This window comes from Ambystoma mexicanum, chromosome 5q (genome assembly GCF_040938575.1).
Source record: "Ambystoma mexicanum isolate Mex_15411 chromosome 5q, UKY_AmexF1_1, whole genome shotgun sequence".
Taxonomy (NCBI): domain Eukaryota; kingdom Metazoa; phylum Chordata; class Amphibia; order Caudata; family Ambystomatidae; genus Ambystoma; species Ambystoma mexicanum.
The window spans coordinates 510,278,963-510,298,600 of record NC_090933.1 but is presented as its reverse complement, the minus strand read 5'-3'; the positions used below and the strand labels follow the sequence as shown (position 1 = coordinate 510,298,600).

Below are 19,638 nucleotides of genomic sequence, written 5' to 3'. Positions count from 1 at the left end.
GTTTGAGTGCCCAGCGTCTCCCGGCCTTTACTTTTTGAGGTTGCTCAGCCTCATAGCATCCTGCATTTTTCTGGTACCAGAGGCTCGCCTGAGAATGAGATCCCTTCAATGGGCTCTCAGGACTCAATAGTCTCAGTTCCCAGGCAACATGCCAGACCTACTTCAGGTTTCAAGCAGGGTCACACAAGATCTTATATGGTGGACCTGCAAGGACAATATTCTTAAGGGAGAACCTTTTTGGTAACCATGGGAGGAGATAACAGTAGTGACGGATGCCTCACGCATGGTGTGCGGTGCCCACGCCAACGATCTGACTATCAGCGGTCTTTGGTCTCCCATCGGAGTCCAAACTACACATCAATCGTTTGGAGTTGAGGTCAATCAGACTGGCGCTGAAGGCCTTTCTATCCTCTGTACAGGGAAAGAATGTCCTGATAATGACAGACAACACAGTGGACATGTACTACCTCAACAAGAGAGGAGGTGAAGGGTCACTACCACTGTGCAGAGAGGCAATGCAGCTCTGGTTCTGGGCAATACAAGAAGGAATCTCCCTGTCAGCAGTTCTCCTAGCTGGGGAGGAGAACACGGTGGCGGACGCTCTGAGCAGGCAGAGCACAGTTTCTCATGAGTGGGAACTAGCTCAGGAAGTCCTTCAAAAGATCTTCACCCTTTGGGGTACCCCTCAAGTTGATCTGTTTGCAACCAGTGTCAACCGGAAGTGCGAACTGTACTGCTACAGGGAATTTCCTCCAAGACGAGCTCTAGGAGACATGTTCATGGTAGATTGGGAGTTTCCACTCCTGTACGTGTTTGCTCCAATCCCCGTACGCGTTTCCTCCAGTTCCTGTCATTCCTCACATGATCAGGAGGTTGAGAAAGTTCAGGAAACACATGATCGTGATTTCCCCGAATCGGGCCAGGGGGCATGGTACCCGGACCTTCTGGACATGTCGATCTGCCCTCTAATATGCCTTCCACAAAGAGAGGACCTTCTCTCACGAAGGTAGGGTCAGGTTCTCCATTCACAGGTCAAGACTCTTAGCCTTCATGCATGGTTTCTGAGAGGCTGAGATACAAGGATTGGCACCTCCCAGATGACACCCAAGACGGGTTTTAAAAAGCTAAGGAGGAGTGTTTCCAGTCTCACTGCGCCAACACATACAAATTTAAGACACTGCTTGGTTTGCAGTTTTATTAGGTGAGTATGGTACAGCCTAACACGTGTTTCGAGCAACACTGCTCTTCCTCTGAGGCTTGTACATCAAAATTAAAATTAAATTAAATATTGGTCAACCATATAAGGGGTTGTAAAGGTAACAAAATAAATAACGAGAAAACCATAGAAATAAATGCAAAGCAACCATAAAGTGCAAATTCATGGATTTCAAAATTTAAGAAGTACCATGGGGCAGTAGGGGTGATATAACCCCCAGAGGAAGAGCAGTGTTGCTCGAAACACGTGTTAGGCTGTACCATACTCACCTAATAAAACTGCAAACCAAGCAGTGTCTTAAATTTGTATGTGTTGGCGCAGTGAGACTGGAAACACTCCTCCTTAACTTTACCTCACAGTGGTGTATATGGGCAATATACCCACACAACCCAGTCACCTGCTGCCCTCCATCTAACACTAACCAAGACTGCAAGCGCAGTGTCCCACTTGGCTTTTTTTTGCCCAACCTTCTTGTTCGGGTTTTAAAAAGCGTTTCAAATGCGGAAGAAAAATGTCCATTACGGATCCTCACTGTAACTGTCTTTGGTGCCTTAGTCCTGATCAATGAGTCGACTAGTGCGAGTCGTGTCAGGCAATGTCGAACAAGGCTCTTACGGAACGCCAAGGTAAGCTAGCGGTGGAGGAAGAGTCTTTCAAGTCTGCTAAAAGGCTAAAAGACTCGAGAGAATCGAGACCTAAATCTCGTCATGAGTCGAGCCGATCAAGGTCGAAAAAAGTCACTCGAGGAAGTCTTCTTCCACAACATCAAAAAGGTCAAAAAAGCGACATCATAGATCTTCGTCCTCTTCTTCCTCACCCGACAGAAGGTTAATTTCTTGTCCTTCAAAGCATGATTCCCCAAAGAAATGGGAGGCCTTTAGGGCTTCAATTCAAAAAATGTTTGAGAAGGCGTCCCGACCCCTCAAAAAAGCTACGTGAAGAGCATACCCCTGTCCACTCTAAAGGTGACACAGGGAAATCCAAAAAGTGTCACACTAAATCTGACAAAAAGTTGAGGCGTCCTCGGATGATGATTCTCCAGTGCCTCATGAGACTGTACAAAAACCTTTGGTGCATAAATCGAGGTTGCCTGAGGACAAAATGGCGTCCTCATCGTCGAAGTCAACTATCGACTCGACGTGTCCGTGGAAACCCAAAATGGCGTTGGTACCTTCAGCCTCGGCGTCAAAGCCTTACTCGACATCAAAGCCATCATCGATGCCTTCGGGGTTTCCATCGAGTACGTTGAAGCCGTTGTTGATTCCATCGCCCCCCTTCAACACCTTTGTCTGGGAAATCTCTCATACCGGTTCCCAAAATGACAACTTCGGCTAAGGCTAGGTCTGTTCCACCTATGCCAGAAAAAAAGTCCACCCTCAGCCCAGGCAAGAATTTTTCAAATCTATGTCTGCTATTTTTGAAGAACAAACCTCTGATAAGGAAATTACACTAGCTGGTGTTCGATTTGGGACAAGAGACGTCCCTGAGGAACTGGTAGATCCAAATTCAAAGATGTCAGACGTTTATGACGTTCTACAATCGGCCAGTGGCCTAGATACCTCACCTGAGGTAGATTTTGAAAGACCTTACCCCACAGACCATGCTGAACCGGGGTATAGGCGCCTCATGGGAAGGGTGATAGATTATATGGGGTGGAAATCAGTGTCCCTAAGATGTGACCAGGACGACTTAACAGACATTATTGATGAAAGACCTCAGAAAGACCCAGTCCTTCCCTTCCACCAAGCTCTCCAAAAGAGAGTTATGACAAATTGGGAAACACCTGAATCCCTACCAGCTGTGAATAAGAAATTTGTAGGAAAGTATAGACCTGCTCCCTCGGATCTAGAATATTTATTGAAGCATCCTTCGCCTGAAAGTTTAGTAATTTAGGCTGCGACTGCGAATTGACAGTCGGCTTATCCATCTATGCCCCCCTGACAGGGACGATAAAAACATTGATGCCTGGGCAAGGAAGGCTTTTACTTCTGGTAGTATGGCTCTTAAGTCTACTAATGTGACTTGCTTCTATTCCTCTTTTGGAAAAGGGAGAGGGCAGGCCAGTCAGAGGGGACAACAAAGAAAGCCTTTCGTGGTGGACAAGGGAGAGGTGCTACCTCCTCAGCCGCTGCAAAGCCACTTTGAGGCCTTAACCCACAAGACCCGGGTGGGAGGCAGAATCACTCTGTATCTGGACGTATGGCGGGGCATTACATCGGATGCCTGGGCACTAGAAATAGTGACCCATGGTTATGGTCTTCCTTTTCATCAAAGGCCTCAAGATAATCCACCGGGAGCCAACTCTGTAAAAATTCCAGACCCGCTCCTTGTGCAGGAGATTTTAACCCTGCTAGAGAAAGGTGCAATAGAACATATACCTGTGGCGGAGAGGAACAAGGGTTGGTACTCCCTGTATTTTCTCATCCGCAAAAAGGACGGAGGATTGAGACCCACCTTGGACTTGGGAAATTCGAACAAATTCCTCAAGAAGGACAAGTTCAAGATGGTAACTCTTTCTAAGATCCTTCAGGCTCTTCAGCTTCAGGACTGGCTGGTTTCATTGGACCTTCAGGATGCTTACTTTCATGTGCCAATCCATCCCAAACACACAAAGTACCTGAGGTTCGCAATTGGCGGATCGCACTATCAGTTTCGAGTTCTGCCATTTGGGCTGACCTCGGTCCCGAGGTTCTTCACCAAACTAATGGCGGTAGTAGCAGCGAGTCTCCGGAGATAGGGGATTCACATTTACCCTTATCTGGACGATTGGCTATGGCCATGACCTGTCACTTCCTACACAAATTGGGCTTCTCCCTCAATTACAAGAAGTCACAAATGATTCAGAGCCAAAGACTCCATTTCATCAGAGCGGTCCTGGACACCACGTCAGGGCAAGCCTCGCCTCCCGAGGAAAGAGCTTATCACATTTTGCAGATGGTAACAAAATTTCAGAATGCCCAACATCTACCAGCGTTCGACTTCCTAAGGTTGCAAGGCCTCATGGCATCCTGCATTTTTCTGGTGCCAGAGGCTCGACTGAGGATGAGATCCCTGCAATGGACCCTCAGGATTCAATGGTCGCAGTTTTCTGTGGAGATGTCAGATCTTCTACAAGTCCCATCCAAGGTGGCTCAAGATCTCCTATGGTGGGCTCGCAAGAAGAATATCCTCAGAGGGGAACCTTTTTGGCAACCATGGCCGGAGATAACTGTAGTGACGGATGCCTCACTCACAGGGTGGGGGGCCCCCCACTAAAGATCTGACTATCAGCGTTCGTTGGTCTCCATCGCAGTCCAAACTACACATCAAACTTTTGGAGCTGAGGGCAATAAGACTAGCGCTGAAGGCCTTTCTGCCCTCTGTACAGGGAAAGAATGTCCTGATAATGACAGACAACACAGTGGCCATGTACTACCTCAACAAAAGAGGATGCGTAGGATCACTCCCACCGTGCAGAGAGGCGATGCAGCTCTGGTTCTGGGCAATGCAAGAAGGAATCTCTCTATCGGCAGTTCACCTAGCCGGAGAGCTGAACACGGCAGCGGACGCTCTGAGCAGGCAGAGCCCAGTCTCCCACGAGTGGGAGCTAGGTCAGGATGTCCTTCAAGAGATCTTCTCCCTTTGTGGAACCCCTCAAGTGGATCTGTTCGCAACCAGTGCCAACCGGAAGTGTGAACTGTATTGCTCAAGGCAATTTCCCCCGAGAGTAGCTCTAGGGGACGCATTCGTAGTGGACTGGATATTTCCACTCCTTTATGCGTTTCCTCCAGTCCCCGTGATTCCTCAAGTAATCAGGAGGTTGAGAAAGTTCAGGAAAACCATGATCCTCATTGCCCCGGTTTGGGCCAGGACAACGTGGTACCCGGACCTTCTGGACATGGTAATCTGCCCTCTAATACGTCTTCCACAAAAAGAGGATCTTCTCTCGCAAGAGGAAGGTCTGGTTCTCCATCCTGAGGTCAAGACACTCAACCTTCACGCTTGGCTTCTGCGAGGTTGAGATATAAGGATTGGGATCTCCGGATGATGTTATGGAGATTTTGCTTTCGGCCAGAAGGCCAGCAACAAAATCCTTATACCGGTGTCGTTGGAAGAAATTCAGTAACTGGTGCAGGGATAAGAATGTGGATCCTTTTCAATGTACCACTCCCATGGTGCTTTCCTTTCTATTACATTTAGCCAACTCGGGGCTCCAAGTTGGAACTATTAAAGGATATTTGGCAGCGCTATCCATCTTCAAGCGCTCCTCAGAAGAAGTTTCATATTTCAAAATGCCTTTAGTTATACAATTTCTTAAACGGTTAACAAATGTGTTCCCTCCTACACCTTTCCAAGTGCCCATTTGGGATTTAAATTTAGTTTTAAAGTTTCTTATGTGTGCCCCTTTTGAGCCTTTACATTCTTGTCCTTTAAGGCGCCTAACTTTAAAAACTGTTTTACTAGTGGCTCTAACTTCAGCCCGCAGGGTGAGTGATTTGCAGGCGCTCTCTTGCAAGCCTCCTCACACAGTTTTCCATGAAGACAAAGTTGTTTTAAAGGTCAAGCCTTTTTTCCTACCTAAAATAGTTTCGGATTCCCATCTGTCACAAGAAATAACTTTACCATCTTTCTATCCTCCTCCGCACGCTAGTAAAGAGGAGGAACTATTTCACAGACTAGACCCTAAGAGAGCTCTCAGTTTCTACATATCTAGGCTGGAAAGATTTCGACAAACCGATCAGTCGTTTGTCGGATATACGGGACACAAATTGGGCCTTGGTGTGTCCAAGCAAACTATATCCAGATGGATTATCCTAGCAATATCTGAGTGTTACAAATTGGCTGAAAAGGAGCCTGCACATGGTTTAAGGGCTCATTCAACCAGGGGCATAGCAACTTCCACGGCTCTTCAGAGGGGTGTCCCAGTGCAAGACATTTGTGCTGTGGCCACTTGGTCATCAGTGCACACTTTTACAAAACATTATTGTTTAGACACCACTTCTTACCAAGGAGGCCTTTTTGCGAAAACTGTTCTTGATTATGTGCATAATTGAAGAACTGTGGTACTCCCTCCTCCTCTGAATTGCAACTGCTATGGGAGTCTATCTAAGATGAGGAATACATGGGAGGACACAATCCATTCGAAGAACAAGTTACTTACCAACTATAACGTTCTTTTGATTGGATGTTCCTCCCACGTATTCCTCATCGACCCTCCCAAACGACCCCTCCGTACAGTTCTTACACTTGTTGCACTTGTACTTCCTTAAGAGCCTGACATCTGCCGACACAAGATCCAACTGATGCGACCATTAACATCGAAAAAAGAGAACTGAACCAATGGGCGCGGCTGGAGCCCTTTATACGACGGATGACGTCGACGCTCGACGGTGGCCTTCGAGGGACCAAGCTACGAGGCCTCGAGCACAGCGCCCTCTGGCGAAAACATTTCCGAAAGAAGCCGCAAGCAAGCTGGCGAATATATCTAAGATGAGGAATATGTGAGAGGAACATCCAATCGAAAGAACGTTACAGTTGGTAAGTAACTTGTTCTTTCGGAGGTCTCCGAACAGTTCACTTAAAGTGGAATGCACATTTTGCTTGTTAAGTATACAAGAAAGGGGAATACTTTGTATCAGAGTGGACGCGTGTGGCAAGTAACATATTCTCGAACGTCTCTGAACACCAAACTATACAACTAAAGCACAATGAACAGTTATATTTCTCTACCATTAAGCAAAAGGGAAAATCTTGCATCGGAGTGGTTGTGTGTGATGAGAAGCACGTTTCTGAAGGTTTCCGCACATTAAATTATATATTTGAAGTGAAATTAACATTTATTTAACACTATATGAAGGGAAAACAAACCTTAAGCAAGAGGTTTAATAATTGAACACCAATTTGAATTAAGACCTTGTTGCTAAACAGAACCCAAAGCTCTGAAACCAAAAAGGTGACAAGAACAGGCAGACAAAGGACACTGCAGCCTCATAAGAGACAATTTCAACCTGTGGGAAAACTACAAAATCATTTGAACTGTGCATTTGAAAACAACAAGAAACAAACTGTGGAATTGTGTTTTGGAACTTGGAGGAGTGAATTCTGAGTCCTGATTAGCAGCCTTTCATCTCAAGGGCATTTTTGTATGATTTGGAACATGGGAAAAGGAATCCTGAGTCCCAACTTGGGGAAGGAAACCCCCAAGACTTGACAAGCCTTCTTTGCATTTTAATTCTAAATAAGGGGATTTTGGGACTTTACTTTGTTGAACTGTTTTATGCTAGCGGAAGGGAGCTGAAACAAAGCTGCGAGTTGGAAAAAGCTCAGGACTTTGTGTGAACACTGTTTTCTGTTTATTGCTGACATCCCTACTGTAACGCTTACCTCAGAAACTCTGCGGGAGCACTTCTCTGAAATTCTGTTTGGGCGCTATTCTCAGGGTGCGTAGTTAATCTATGCAGTCTGGTGATCTACAAACAAGAACATTCAGTAATCCTTAGTCTACTAGTCTAATGCACCCGTTCAGGAATTATCTCTCATACCCATCGGGAGGCGTTACCTGTAGTTAGTTTTTGGGGAGCTCTCCATCCTGCTTCTGCGCAGGGGTGCTAGTTCTGAAGAAGGGAAAATGAAATGCGATTTTCTGAAGGAAGGAAGGATGGCGGGAGTGCGTGGCTAGTAAATTATGGGGATGCTAGGATTTGATAAGGAATTGGATACTAGTGATAAGTTGTTCCTCTATATTGATGTGAATGAACACCTAGTCACATCTAATCCAACTATGAGAAGCAACTCAATCTGCGTGTGAACAATTGGACAGAAAAATGGTTAACTGCAGAGATAAGTGATATTTCTTTGTCACATTTAACGTGTGGTGTATGCTAGCTTGTGAAGAAGACTTTCCACCCCCAACGACGTGGCTCTAGTAATTTAGCTGACTGGAAGCAACTGTAACTTTTCCCCAGAATTGACAACTAATAACCTTGTCACCAAATCGTAGCCCTACCTAGCATGTGTGGAAGGGCGGACTGACAGGAGAACAGCTTATTACTGTAGTTACAAAACATGAAAACTCCGCTGACTGAAAAGGCACGCTAAAAACAAGGGCGCAACAACATAACAGCCAATACTTGCGGTAACTGTCGCTTGACGAAAACAACACAGCTTCGAACTGCTGAAGGAGATTTGCGAATGTTCCGCTGACAGGAATGAGCGCGGTAAATGTATGAGGTAACTGTGATGGCAACTTACTAGAATGTTGCCTAAAATCTAACGCCAGGGAAATACTGTGGAAGTGACAGAAAATGTACTCTAACTACAGAGGGAAAACTATGGAACTATGACAGGAGATGATATGAATGGGCTGAGGTAAACTGTGACGAGAACGGAGCCGCGGTAAGCGTACACTGCGAAGCAGACAACGCGAAGCGCGGAGCAGGTGAGAGAAGGGACTTATATATGCAGTGAGTGTGAAGCACTAGACCGTGACGGTTACTGTCCATAGAACCCCTTAAGCCGCCATCTTAGGTGATGAGGAAGTGTCTTTCCCCCATAGCCCAAACATGGTTCTTTCCGTGTTACGGACCAAGCATGATAAGCCATGGTCCACAAATTCTTAGAGGCTAATCTAGGGGCATGACCCAAGCTCATGACAGTATTCCCCCCCAAAACCCCTCCTAAGTCAGCATTCCACTTGGTGGGCTTGCACGGGTTATTTCTATGAAAGGCTCTCAACAATCTAGGCGCATGTATATTCTCTTGGGGTTCCCATGTTCTATCCTGAGGACCATACCCCTTCCAGTCCACCAAATAGAACAACTTCTTGCGCACCACCTTGGAATCCAGAATAGTCTTGACTTCATACTCTGGCTGATCAGTCTCAACTTCCACTGGGGGTGGAACTTCAGGAATTCTGGTATTCGGGCTGACTGGCTTCAACAGGGAAACATGAAACACTGGATGGATTTTCAAATTTTTTGGAAGAGTCAACTTCAAGGCCACAGGATTAATCACTTTTTCGATTGGAAATGGTCCCAGAAATCTTGGAAGGAATTTTCGCGACCCCTTCAATGTTAAGTTTTTGGTAGACAGCCACACTAAATCTTCAACCTTGTAATCGGGAGGGTTTTTTCTTTTGAGATCAGCGAATTTCTTCTGGGCCTCTTTGGCAGCTAACAAATGCTCTCGTGCCTTGACCAATGCGGTGGCAATTTTTTCATGCAGGGTTTTCACAGCTGGCATTTCTAAGGATTCAGGAGGATCATAGGCAGATGTCCGAGGGTGCCGGCCATATAAGGTAAAAAATGGACTTAAACCTGTAGAGGCGTGCACAGAGTTGTTGTAAGCGTATTCAGCTACCCACAAGATATTATACCAGGTGTCTTCAGACTGATGCAACATACATCGGAGGTATTGTTCCAAGGTTTGATTAGTTCTCTCGGTTTGACCGTCCGTTTGGGGATGATGACTGGTGGACAAGCGAATCTCCACCTTGGCCAGTTCGCAGCATTTTTTCCAGAATTTAGAAACAAACTGGCTTCCTCGATCAGACACTATTATTGATGGAAAACCATGGAGTTTTACTACATTCTCCAAGAAGGTTTTAGCCAGAGCCGATGCTGTAGGTAACCCTTTCAAGGCTACAAAATGCACAATTTTTGAAAAAAGGTCTACCACCACCAAAATGGTATCAAATCCCTCGCACATGGGTAGATCTGTGATAAAGTCCATAGAGAGAGTATGCCAGGGAGCAGGTGGCACACTCAGCGGTTGAAGAAGACCAGCAGGTTTACTCTTTTGATTCTTGTTTTGAGCACAATTTCCGCAAGTGTTCAAGAATTGAACTACATCTTTTCGCCATGTGGGCCACCAATAAGATCTTTTCACTTTCTCCAGGGTTTTGGCAATTCCAGGATGACCCTCCAGCAAGGCTCCATGATAGTTGGAAATTACTTGAACTTGCAGCCTGTGCGTGGGCAAATACAGGCGATTCCGATAGAATGGCAAACCATCTAGAACACTAAAATGTTCACCCTTTGCCTCCCATTTCTGCAGTTCGTCAATGTTCATGCTGATTTTGATTTCCTCTCTCAGTTTCTCCCAAGACAAATCTGTAGTACCCACAACTCCAAGCACCTTTTCCCCAGGAATAATTTCCACAGGAGTGGGAGGCACATAAGCTTCTTCACCTTTTCCAATACGAGATAGGGCATCCGCCTTTCCATTTCGTACCCCCGGCCTAAATGTGATGACGAAGTCGTATTCGGCAAAGAAGAGGGCCCAACGTAGTTGACGGGAGGATTGTGCCTTAGCCGAACGGAGGTACTGCAGGTTGCGGTGGTCCGTAAAAATGGTAACGGTATGTCTTGCCCCAAGGAGGTGATGTCTCCATTCCTTAAGGGCACACTTGATGGCCAACAATTCTTTATCCGTAATTGTATAGTTGAGCTCTGTAGAGGAGAATTTTTTTGACCAAAAGGCCACAGGATGCAATTCGTGGGAGTCCGGATTTCGCTGTGATAACACTGCTCCCATGGCCACATTTGAAGCGTCTGTTTCCACCACAAACGGAAGGACCGGCCGTGGATGCTGGAGGACAGGGGCTGCGGTAAATCTTTCTTTTAATTTTTTAAAAGCCTCATCTGCCTCTGTAGTCCAATTAAATTTTGTGTTCTTCTTGAGTAAAGATGTGATGGGATGAACCAATTGTGAGAAATCGGACACAAACCGTCGATAAAAATTTGCAAACCCTAGAAAACTTTGAATTCCCTTAACTGACGTGGGTGCAGGCCAGGTGAGAATTGCATCAACCTTTCGGTTGTCCATCTTGACTCCTAGCGCCGACAATATGAACCCCAAGAACTCAACTTCTGGAACGTGGAAGTGACATTTTTCCAGTTTAACATATAGAGAGTTTTCCTTGAGTCGTTGGAGAACAGCAGTCACATGCTTGACATGTTCAAGAGGTTCATCAGAGAAAATTAGAATGTCGTCCACATAAACCACCACAAAAATATCCAACATATCTCTGAAAATGTCATTCATAAAGGATTGAAAAGCTGCTGGAGCGTTGCACAGCCCAAAAGGCATCACCATGTATTCAAAAAGCCCGTATCTAGTTCGAAATGCAGTTTTCCACTCATCTCCCTCCTTTATGCGAATTAGATGATATGCCCCTTGGAGGTCTAGCTTGGTGAAGATCTGCGCCTGTTTTACTTGGTCCAACAATGTAGAAATGAGTGGAAGAGGGTAGCGATTCTTTACAGTGATTTGATTTAGAGCTCGGTAGTCTATACACGTTCTCAATTCTCCTTCTTTTTTGGGGACAAAAAATAGGGGCGATGCTGCCGGGGACTTAGATGGTCTGATAAATCCATTAGTCAGATATTGATCCAAATAGGTTTTCAAATGGACATTTTCCTTTTCTGTCAAAGCATAAATTCGACTGCACGGAAGCTGAGATCCTGGAATTAAATCAATTTGACAGTCGTAAGGTCTGTGAGGGGGCAATACTTCGGCTTGTTTTTCTTCTTGGAATACATCTTGAAATTTCCGGTATTCATGGGGCAAGGAGCCTATAAGACCTAAGGTAACTTCTGTGGATCCCTCCTGTGGCATCATCTTCACTGAACCTTCCATGGAATGGCAAGAGTTTTGGCAGTCAAGAGCAAAGGTCAAGGTTCGTGTTCGCCAATTGATCAATGGGTTATGCTTTTCTAACCACGGCATTCCCAAGATAACCTGGAACGGGGGAGCTCGAATCAGGTCAAAAGAGATCCTCTCTCTGTGTTCCTCCTGGCAGAGCATAAATAGATTGTTAATGCATTGTGTAACCGGCCCTGACACTAAGGGAGTGCCGTCGACCCCGGATACATTTTCTGCCTTTAACTTATCCGTTAAGGGAAATCCCAATTTGCTAGCCAGGTGAAGATCCATATAATTGCCCACAGCTCCACAGTCAATATATGCAGTCAACCCAAAGTGGGAGGTCATTACAACCTTATTCACGCTCGACAAGCTGACCTCTAAACTTGCCGGGCACTGGAGTTTTCCGAATTCTGGTCCTTCTGATCTTCCCCCACACCTCCCAAAGGTTTTCGTGCCGGTTTTACTGGGCAGTCCTTTAAAAAGTGACCCGCCTTACCACAATATAGACATAGCTTCTGTTGACGTCTTCTCTCTCTCTCCGTCTGGGAAATTGGGCCTCGAATTCCCCCCAACTGCATGGGTTCAGAGTGAGTTTCTGGGCCAGATCTTGCATTTGATTCTCTGGGGCGAACCACATACGCTCGACTGTCTAGGCGAGTGCGATCAGTTCTACGATCTTGTAGCCTGTGGTCTAACTGAATAGTCAGATCAATGAAGTCATTGACATCCTCCGGAGGGTTCACCACTTGTGCCAAAATGTCCTTTAATTCACTGCGCAGACCTCGATAAAATAAAGTCGTTCTTTTTTCCGTAGGCCAATTGGTTTCTGCCACTAACCTATTAAATGTGGCCACATAGGCCAGCAATTCTTGATTGCCTTGCTTCAATGACAACAACTCACCATCCAATGCATGCCCTTGAGTGTGTCGAGCAAAAAGTCTTTCCAATTCTTTCTGAAAATCCTGGAAGTTTTGCAACACCGGATCATCCCTATTCACCAGGGGTATGGACCAGTCGGCCGCATAGCCGCCCAAATAAGATAAAACGAAGGCCACCTTTGATTGGTCTGTGGGGAACACAGCCGGTCTGCACAAAAAATGTAGTCTGCATTGATTTAAGAACACAGCAAATTTCTTTGGATCTCCGGTGAAGCGCTCAGGAGGAGCTAACGGAACATTTCCAGGAATGACCACTTGGACTGGAGCCTGGGGCACCGTAGATGCAGAAGCCTGGGAATTATTTAATGGTAGCGGTACCTGACCTGCTTGAGTCTGTAATAGCTGACGAGCCAATTCTTCTGTTCGATCCTTATTCACCACCAGCTCTCTTCTCAGGGCATTGGTTTCTGACCGAGCTGCGTGGACTTCAGCTCGTAATTCCCCCAGAAGTTGAGTTAACTGATCCATTTCTGTATTTTCCATGAATGCTCAGGCAGAGTATAATTTCAGCACGGCTTCGCGTTCTGTAACGCTTACCTCAGAAACTCTGCAGGAGCACTTCTCTGGAATTCTGTTTGGACGCTATTCTCAGGGTGCGTAGTTAATCTATGCAGTCTGGTGATCTACAAACAAGAACATTCAGTAATCCTTAGTCTACTAGTCTAATGCACCCATTCAGGAATTATCTCTCATACCCATCGGGAGGCGTTACCTGTAGTTAGTTTTTGGGGAGCTCTCCATCCTGCTTCTGCGCAGGGGCGCTAGTTCTGAAGAAGGGAAAATGAAATGCGATTTTCTGAGGGAAGGAAGGATGGCGGGAGTGCGTGGCTAGTAAATTATGGGGATGCTAGGAATTGATAAGGAATTGGATACTAGTGATAAGTTGTTCCTCTATATTGACATGAATGAACACCTAGTCACATCTAATCCAACTATGAGAAGCAACTCAATCTGCGTGTGAACAATTGGACAGAAAAATGGTTAACTGCAGAGATAAGTGATATTTCTTTGTCACATTTAACGTGTGGTGTATGCTAGCTTGTGAAGAAGACTTTCCACCCCCAACGACGTGGCTCTAGTAATTTAGCTGACTGAAAGCAACTGTAACTTTTCCCCAGAATTGACAACTAATAACCTTGTCACCAAATCGTAGCCCTACCTAGCATGTGTGGAAGGGCGGACTGACAGGAGAACAGCTTATTACTGTAGTTACAAAACATGAAAACTCCGCTGACTGAAAAGGCACGCTAAAAACAAGGGCGCAACAACATAACAGCCAATACTTGCGGTAACTGTCGCTTGACGAAAACAACACAGCTTCGAACTGCTGAAGGAGATTTGCGAATGTTCCGCTGACAGGAATGAGCGCGGTAAATGTATGAGGTAACTGTGATGGCAACTTACTAGAATGTTGCCTAAAATCTAACGCCAGGGAAATACTGTGGAAGTGACAGTAAATGTACTCTAACTACAGAGGGAAAACTATGGAACTATGACAGGAGATGATATGAATGGGCTGAGGTAAACTGTGACGAGAACGGAGCCGCGGTAAGCGTACACTGCGAAGCAGACGACGCGAAGCGCGGAGCAGGTGAGAGAAGGGACTTATATATGCAGTGAGTGTGAAGCACTAGACCGTGACGGTTACTGTCCATAGAACCCCTTAAGCCGCCATCTTAGGTGATGAGGAAGTGTCTTTCCCCCATAGCCCAAACATGGTTCTTTCCGTGTTACGGACCAAGCATGATAAGCCATGGTCCACAAATTCTTAGAGGCTAATCTAGGGGCATGACCCAAGCTCATGACACCTACACGTTGTATAGTTATAGTTGTGAAAACAAGCATATGTTCTGGACACAGATTGATTCCTAAATTGAACTCTTTGATTCAGACTTTGCTTAGTTTTATTTAGGTTGGGAAATCCTCCCTTAGCATAGGGCAAGTTTGGCCTTTTCCCATCCTGACATTTAAGTTAATAAAAATGGATTGTTTGAATTTAGAATCTGTTGTCTGTGCACTTCTTCATGATCCCTTCATATTATAGACTTTTATTAAAGTAAAAAGGGTGTTGAAAAAATACCTACCTTGCCCTATCGCTACGAGGGGTTTCTCTGCCTCACTGAAACTAGGATGTCAGTGTCTGTCCAAAAAGTAAAGCGTTCTCCCTCCTGTGTCCAAATCCTAACCTGACCCTTACATGCTAAACTCAAAATAAAAGTGAAAAGGGATAAAGTCTCTCAACTGGCCATTTGTAGCTTTTTTAACAATTCCAACAAAAAATTCCAAAAAGTGCAAAAAGAAATGAATAATCAAAGTTCCAAAATCCTCAAGGCGGTGGGGGGAACCCCTTTCTCTGATTTTCTCGGGTACTTCATGGTTCACAATTACAATTCTCAGGAGGTGATTCCCTTTCCCTGAGTTCCTAAGGCACCTTACAGTTCACAGTGCTTAACAGTGTATGGTTGTTCCTGTTATCTCTCTTTCTCTCTTTTCCACAACATGTCACTTTCCAGCCCAGAGGGTATGGTTCCGTCCCCCTGGATTTCACACTATTGGGTGTCGGTCCCAGACTCGCAATAAATTCACCTGGTATACTCTCCTGCCAGGACTGACTTTCTTCTCTCAATTGTAGGTGCGTGTCCCAGACTTGCAAGACAGTTTGCCTGGTATACTCCCCTGCCAAGAATTTCTCAGCATCCCCTCATATTTGGGTGCAGGTCTCAGACTCACAAACAGGTTGCCTGAAATACTCTAATGGCAGGACTTCCTTAATGTTCACTTATATTTGGGTGGGGGTCCCAGACTCGCAATCAGGTTGCCTGGTATACTTCCCTGCCAGGACTTTCTATGTGTCCTCTTATATTTGGGTGCAGGATATTGACTCGCAAACAGGTTGCTTGGCCTACTCTCCTGGCAGGACTGCCTCAAAACGTAACAGTTTGACTCATTCAGGCACTGGGTCTTTGACCCGCTTTCCTCCGCTTCAATTGGTAATTTGCTCGGCATCCTAGTTCCCTTGCGCAAGTTCGCCCCATCAGTATTACAGTCTCTTATTGATGTGTGGTATATGCCGCAAAGCACTGCGGCTTCCCAATTCCAATCTCTGGGCTCACCGGTCTCTTATGGCTGCTTCAGCGTTCTGCGCTGTCTGTGGCTCCTCCAGCTGGGTGTCGCCTCCTCCTCCTCCTTCTCCTGCTGGCGACCTGTCCGCTCTCTGGTACCCGCTACGCCTCAGCCTTATCTCCAGAGCTTATCCTGCTGCTGGCCTCCGTGCAGTGTACCTCCGATCTCTGAGTATCCCGTGACAATACCGTTGTAAGCTCTCCTGCTCCCTGCTGCAGCTGACTACCTCCTCACTTCCCGAACTGCGTCGGGAGTAGTGGATTTCCATCTTCCTCGCTGTTCAGGGTTTTTAAATGTCCCTGCACCTTTTAAATGTCCCTGTAACTATCGGATCCATCAAACAACTAGAACGCATCTCTGGTTCTGTGGCTTCAGCGCCCAGCATTGCTCTCATCCTCTTCCTTGTCCCAGTCCTTTTAATAAAGGTATAGGAAAGAGTCTTATTGTCAGTGCAAATTCAATGGTCTGGTTCTACTTTGCAATAGGCCATAAGGGATTGGGAATAATAGGGGTTGATGCCATAACCTGAGCGGAAAGAGGATGCCATGTTCCAACCAGTGAGTCTCCTGCCCTCCCATGAGGGTTGTCTCCCCCCATATGGTCAGGTAGCAGCTGCCTTTCCCTGGCCATATGGGGACAGAGTTTCACCGTGGAGGGAGTGATGACATCACTAGATTCATCATAGCACACAATAGATATACCTGAAATATTCTTCAATATTTCGGATTGTTTTTCATGGCTATTACACCTTTGATAAACTTTGAAACTATGGACATTATTATTATTGTTTGGACAGACTTGTAATTATTATATTTTGTATAGAAGATCAGTCTTTTTGGAAGATAATTTGTTTGAAACAGAACATATTTTTTGAGTTAACTATTTCAACTTTCAATTGACTGGAATGTGCTTTTTGAAACAAAGCTGCTGTTCTGTCCATATTGGTTATTGTTGACATGTAACTACATTTCATATTTTCAGAAATGCATTTTGACATTGTTTCTGGAGCTTGTGAAAGTATCAATCTGCAACATGAATTATTGTACTATTTTTTAATTGTTAACTTTTAACTGTTAAATTTGTTTGACTCTCTTGAAATTAAAATGATGCCATTAATCTAAACATTTTTTTTGCAACATGCTGTGAATATAGGCCAGAAGTTCTGCAATCTTAGCAGATTTGAAAGACAAACAAATGGAGAGCAAGAAAAGGAGACAGGAACTATCAAAGATGGCATCGGATATCGAAAACCCAATTATGGATCTGGAAGCAAGTGCCCATGAAATGCGAAAATCCAAAACAAATCTAATGGAGGTATTCTTTGTTTGGGAGTGTTTTGATAATTATTTAAATACATTTTATTAATTGATAAATCATGCTCTTCAAATATCAATTTCTTTCCCCAGTGAGGTCCCTAAATATCGCAAACAAGAAAATAGAGTGGTGGGAGCAGGTAATTTCCCATAGGGGGATTGTCATTTTCCCGTTTTGTTATTTAACTTCACAGAAGCATTCACTGGGGAGAAAGGAGCGCCTAAAACACATTTTTGTCAGTGTGAGGAACTTGGATGTCATTGCGCTATCTGTCCTCCACCTCTTAATACATTTCTGTAGTCATCAAAATAAAGTTTGAAAAATAATTAACTTTCACATACACTCCCTCCTTCCTACTGAGGTCAATTTATATAAAACCTTTCCATATTTTCTGGTAGGCTGTTGAGTCCCCACTCAGTCCGAAACAATATATTTTCAAACGTTCCAAAGGAAGCCATGTCTTCTAGCCAGTTCTCCACCCTAGATTTGCGTCTTGATTTTCTGTGCCTTACTAGTTCAATATTTGCAGGCATTTCAGAGCCCACAGTATCAGTAGCTTGGTCAGTCACACTCCCTCTACCTAAGGCAATGGTTGAAAGTGTAAATGGGCCCAATAATTAGTCATTGTATAGTCAAGGTAGAAGAAAATGGACACAGTGTGTGCTAATTGGAAGCTTGTACACTGATGGGGGAAGTAGACTATGGCATCTTACTTCTCCAAATTCACTCTTCTTCGCTCTGCCATCATGCACTCAATCTGTTTGTCATCTTCTTCCCCTCTGTCTTCTTCTGGGCCTTCTTTATTCTCCTCCACTGCTTTTTCTGATTCCGAGGTTGCACTATTCATTGCTAAGGCACATCCTGCTTTTGCTCCCCTGGATCCTCTGCCCTCTTCTCCTATTCTAAAAGCCTGTCTTCTTCTCCCCTTTCTCACCACTATGTTCAACAGCCAACTTCAATCCTTTTTCCCCCCCTCCTCTTGCAAACATGCCACAATCCTTCATATTCTCAAGAAACCCTCCTTGGATCCCTCTCTTCCCTCAAACTATTGTCCTATGTCCCTTCTCCCCTGCCTCTCTAAAATTCTGGAACATGTAGTCTATTTTCAAATCCCTACTTTTATCACTTCTAATTCACTTCTTCCTCATTTTCTTCCACCGCACTCCACTCAGACTGCTCTACTTTCTGTCAGTGACTCCCTCCTTTCTGCACGTTATGCCAAGCGTACTTCACTCCTAATTGTCCTTGACTTATCGGCAGCCTTCTACATTGTCGAGGACTCTTACGTCTCTCTCCTCTCTTGGGTTTTCCAGTTATGTGCTCCACTGCTTTACATCTTACTATCTGGTCGTACCTACTCTGTCTCCTGGGCAAGGACCACCTCTCTCCTTTTCCCACTACATCATGACGTTCGCCAACGTTCAGTATTGGGTCCCCTTCTCTTCTCTCCCTTCTCCTGTCCTCTTGCTTCTGTTACCACATACTTTGGTGTGACGCACAAGCCCGCTCTTTCTCCCCTAAAATCCATGCTACCTTATCCTCTTCTCTTGTGGCCATCCGATCCTGGATGGCCGATCATGATCTAGTTCTTAACTCTTCTAAAACGGAGGTTCTCTTCTTTCCGGCCTCTTCTGTCCCTCTCCGCCTCGTATTCAAGTCTCTTCACAGTCTCTCCCCTCCCTAGCTTTCTTCTCGTTTCATTCTAGTCCCTTGCTCATTCGCTCCGCTCCTAATCTTCAATCTTCTGAGAAACACCTTGTTCTCCTTGTGCCCAGTGTCACTCCTCTCTTTTGGCCCCACTACACTGGAACTCTCTGACATGCTGTTTGATCTCTTTCTTACTATTCGTTGCTCCACTCTTGCTTGCGTGATCATCTTCTGTCTTCCTAATTTGGTTCAGATTTGTCATGTTCATTCTCCACTTATTGTACTGTTTCTTTAATCATTTCTGTTCAGTTTTGCACTTATAAATATAAATAAAATTCAAAATACAAATTCTACACCTTCTGTAAACATTTAGACAGGATCAAACTAGTTAAATACAATTCCCTTCTTAGTAATGGGGGGAGCTGTTAGGAGGGTTTTTCAGAACCTCTATTGGTAGTTCGGGGAAAACAACCTTAGTGGACCTGCAAGAGTTTACACAAAGCCAAGCCAAGCTCTGTGTTAACATGACAGTGCAGTAAGGATTAGACTAATGAAATCAGGAAACCGGTGTAAAGAACAGTTAATATACACATTCGTTGTCAAACAATAGATTGTCTACACAGGAAAGTATGCAAAATATACTTATTTTATTAAAAACTGGAGCATTGAGCTAAATATTCTACAAGATAAGTAAAGCTTTATATGCATAAATAGATGCCACATTGGAACCCGATTGGGACACCCACCACGCTTGGGTGAAAACAGTAACCAAAC

At 45.0% G+C, this 19,638-nt stretch overlaps 1 protein-coding gene and 1 long non-coding RNA gene across 4 annotated transcripts in view; one reads left to right on the top strand and one right to left on the bottom strand.

Moving 5' to 3' along the window:
- CCDC178 (coiled-coil domain containing 178) overlaps positions 1-19,638 on the top strand; it is a 3,486,252-nt gene that overhangs the window by 1,641,711 nt on the left and 1,824,903 nt on the right. For both annotated transcript variants that reach the window (XM_069620987.1, XM_069620986.1), the window contains exon 15: positions 17,056-17,217. In XM_069620987.1, coding sequence (XP_069477088.1) covers positions 17,056-17,217 — 162 coding nt within the window. The remainder of the gene's footprint in view (positions 1-17,055; positions 17,218-19,638) is intronic.
- Positions 1-19,638, bottom strand: part of LOC138497483 (uncharacterized) — a 452,487-nt gene that overhangs the window by 240,408 nt on the left and 192,441 nt on the right. The gene's annotated exons all lie outside the window — the stretch shown is intronic.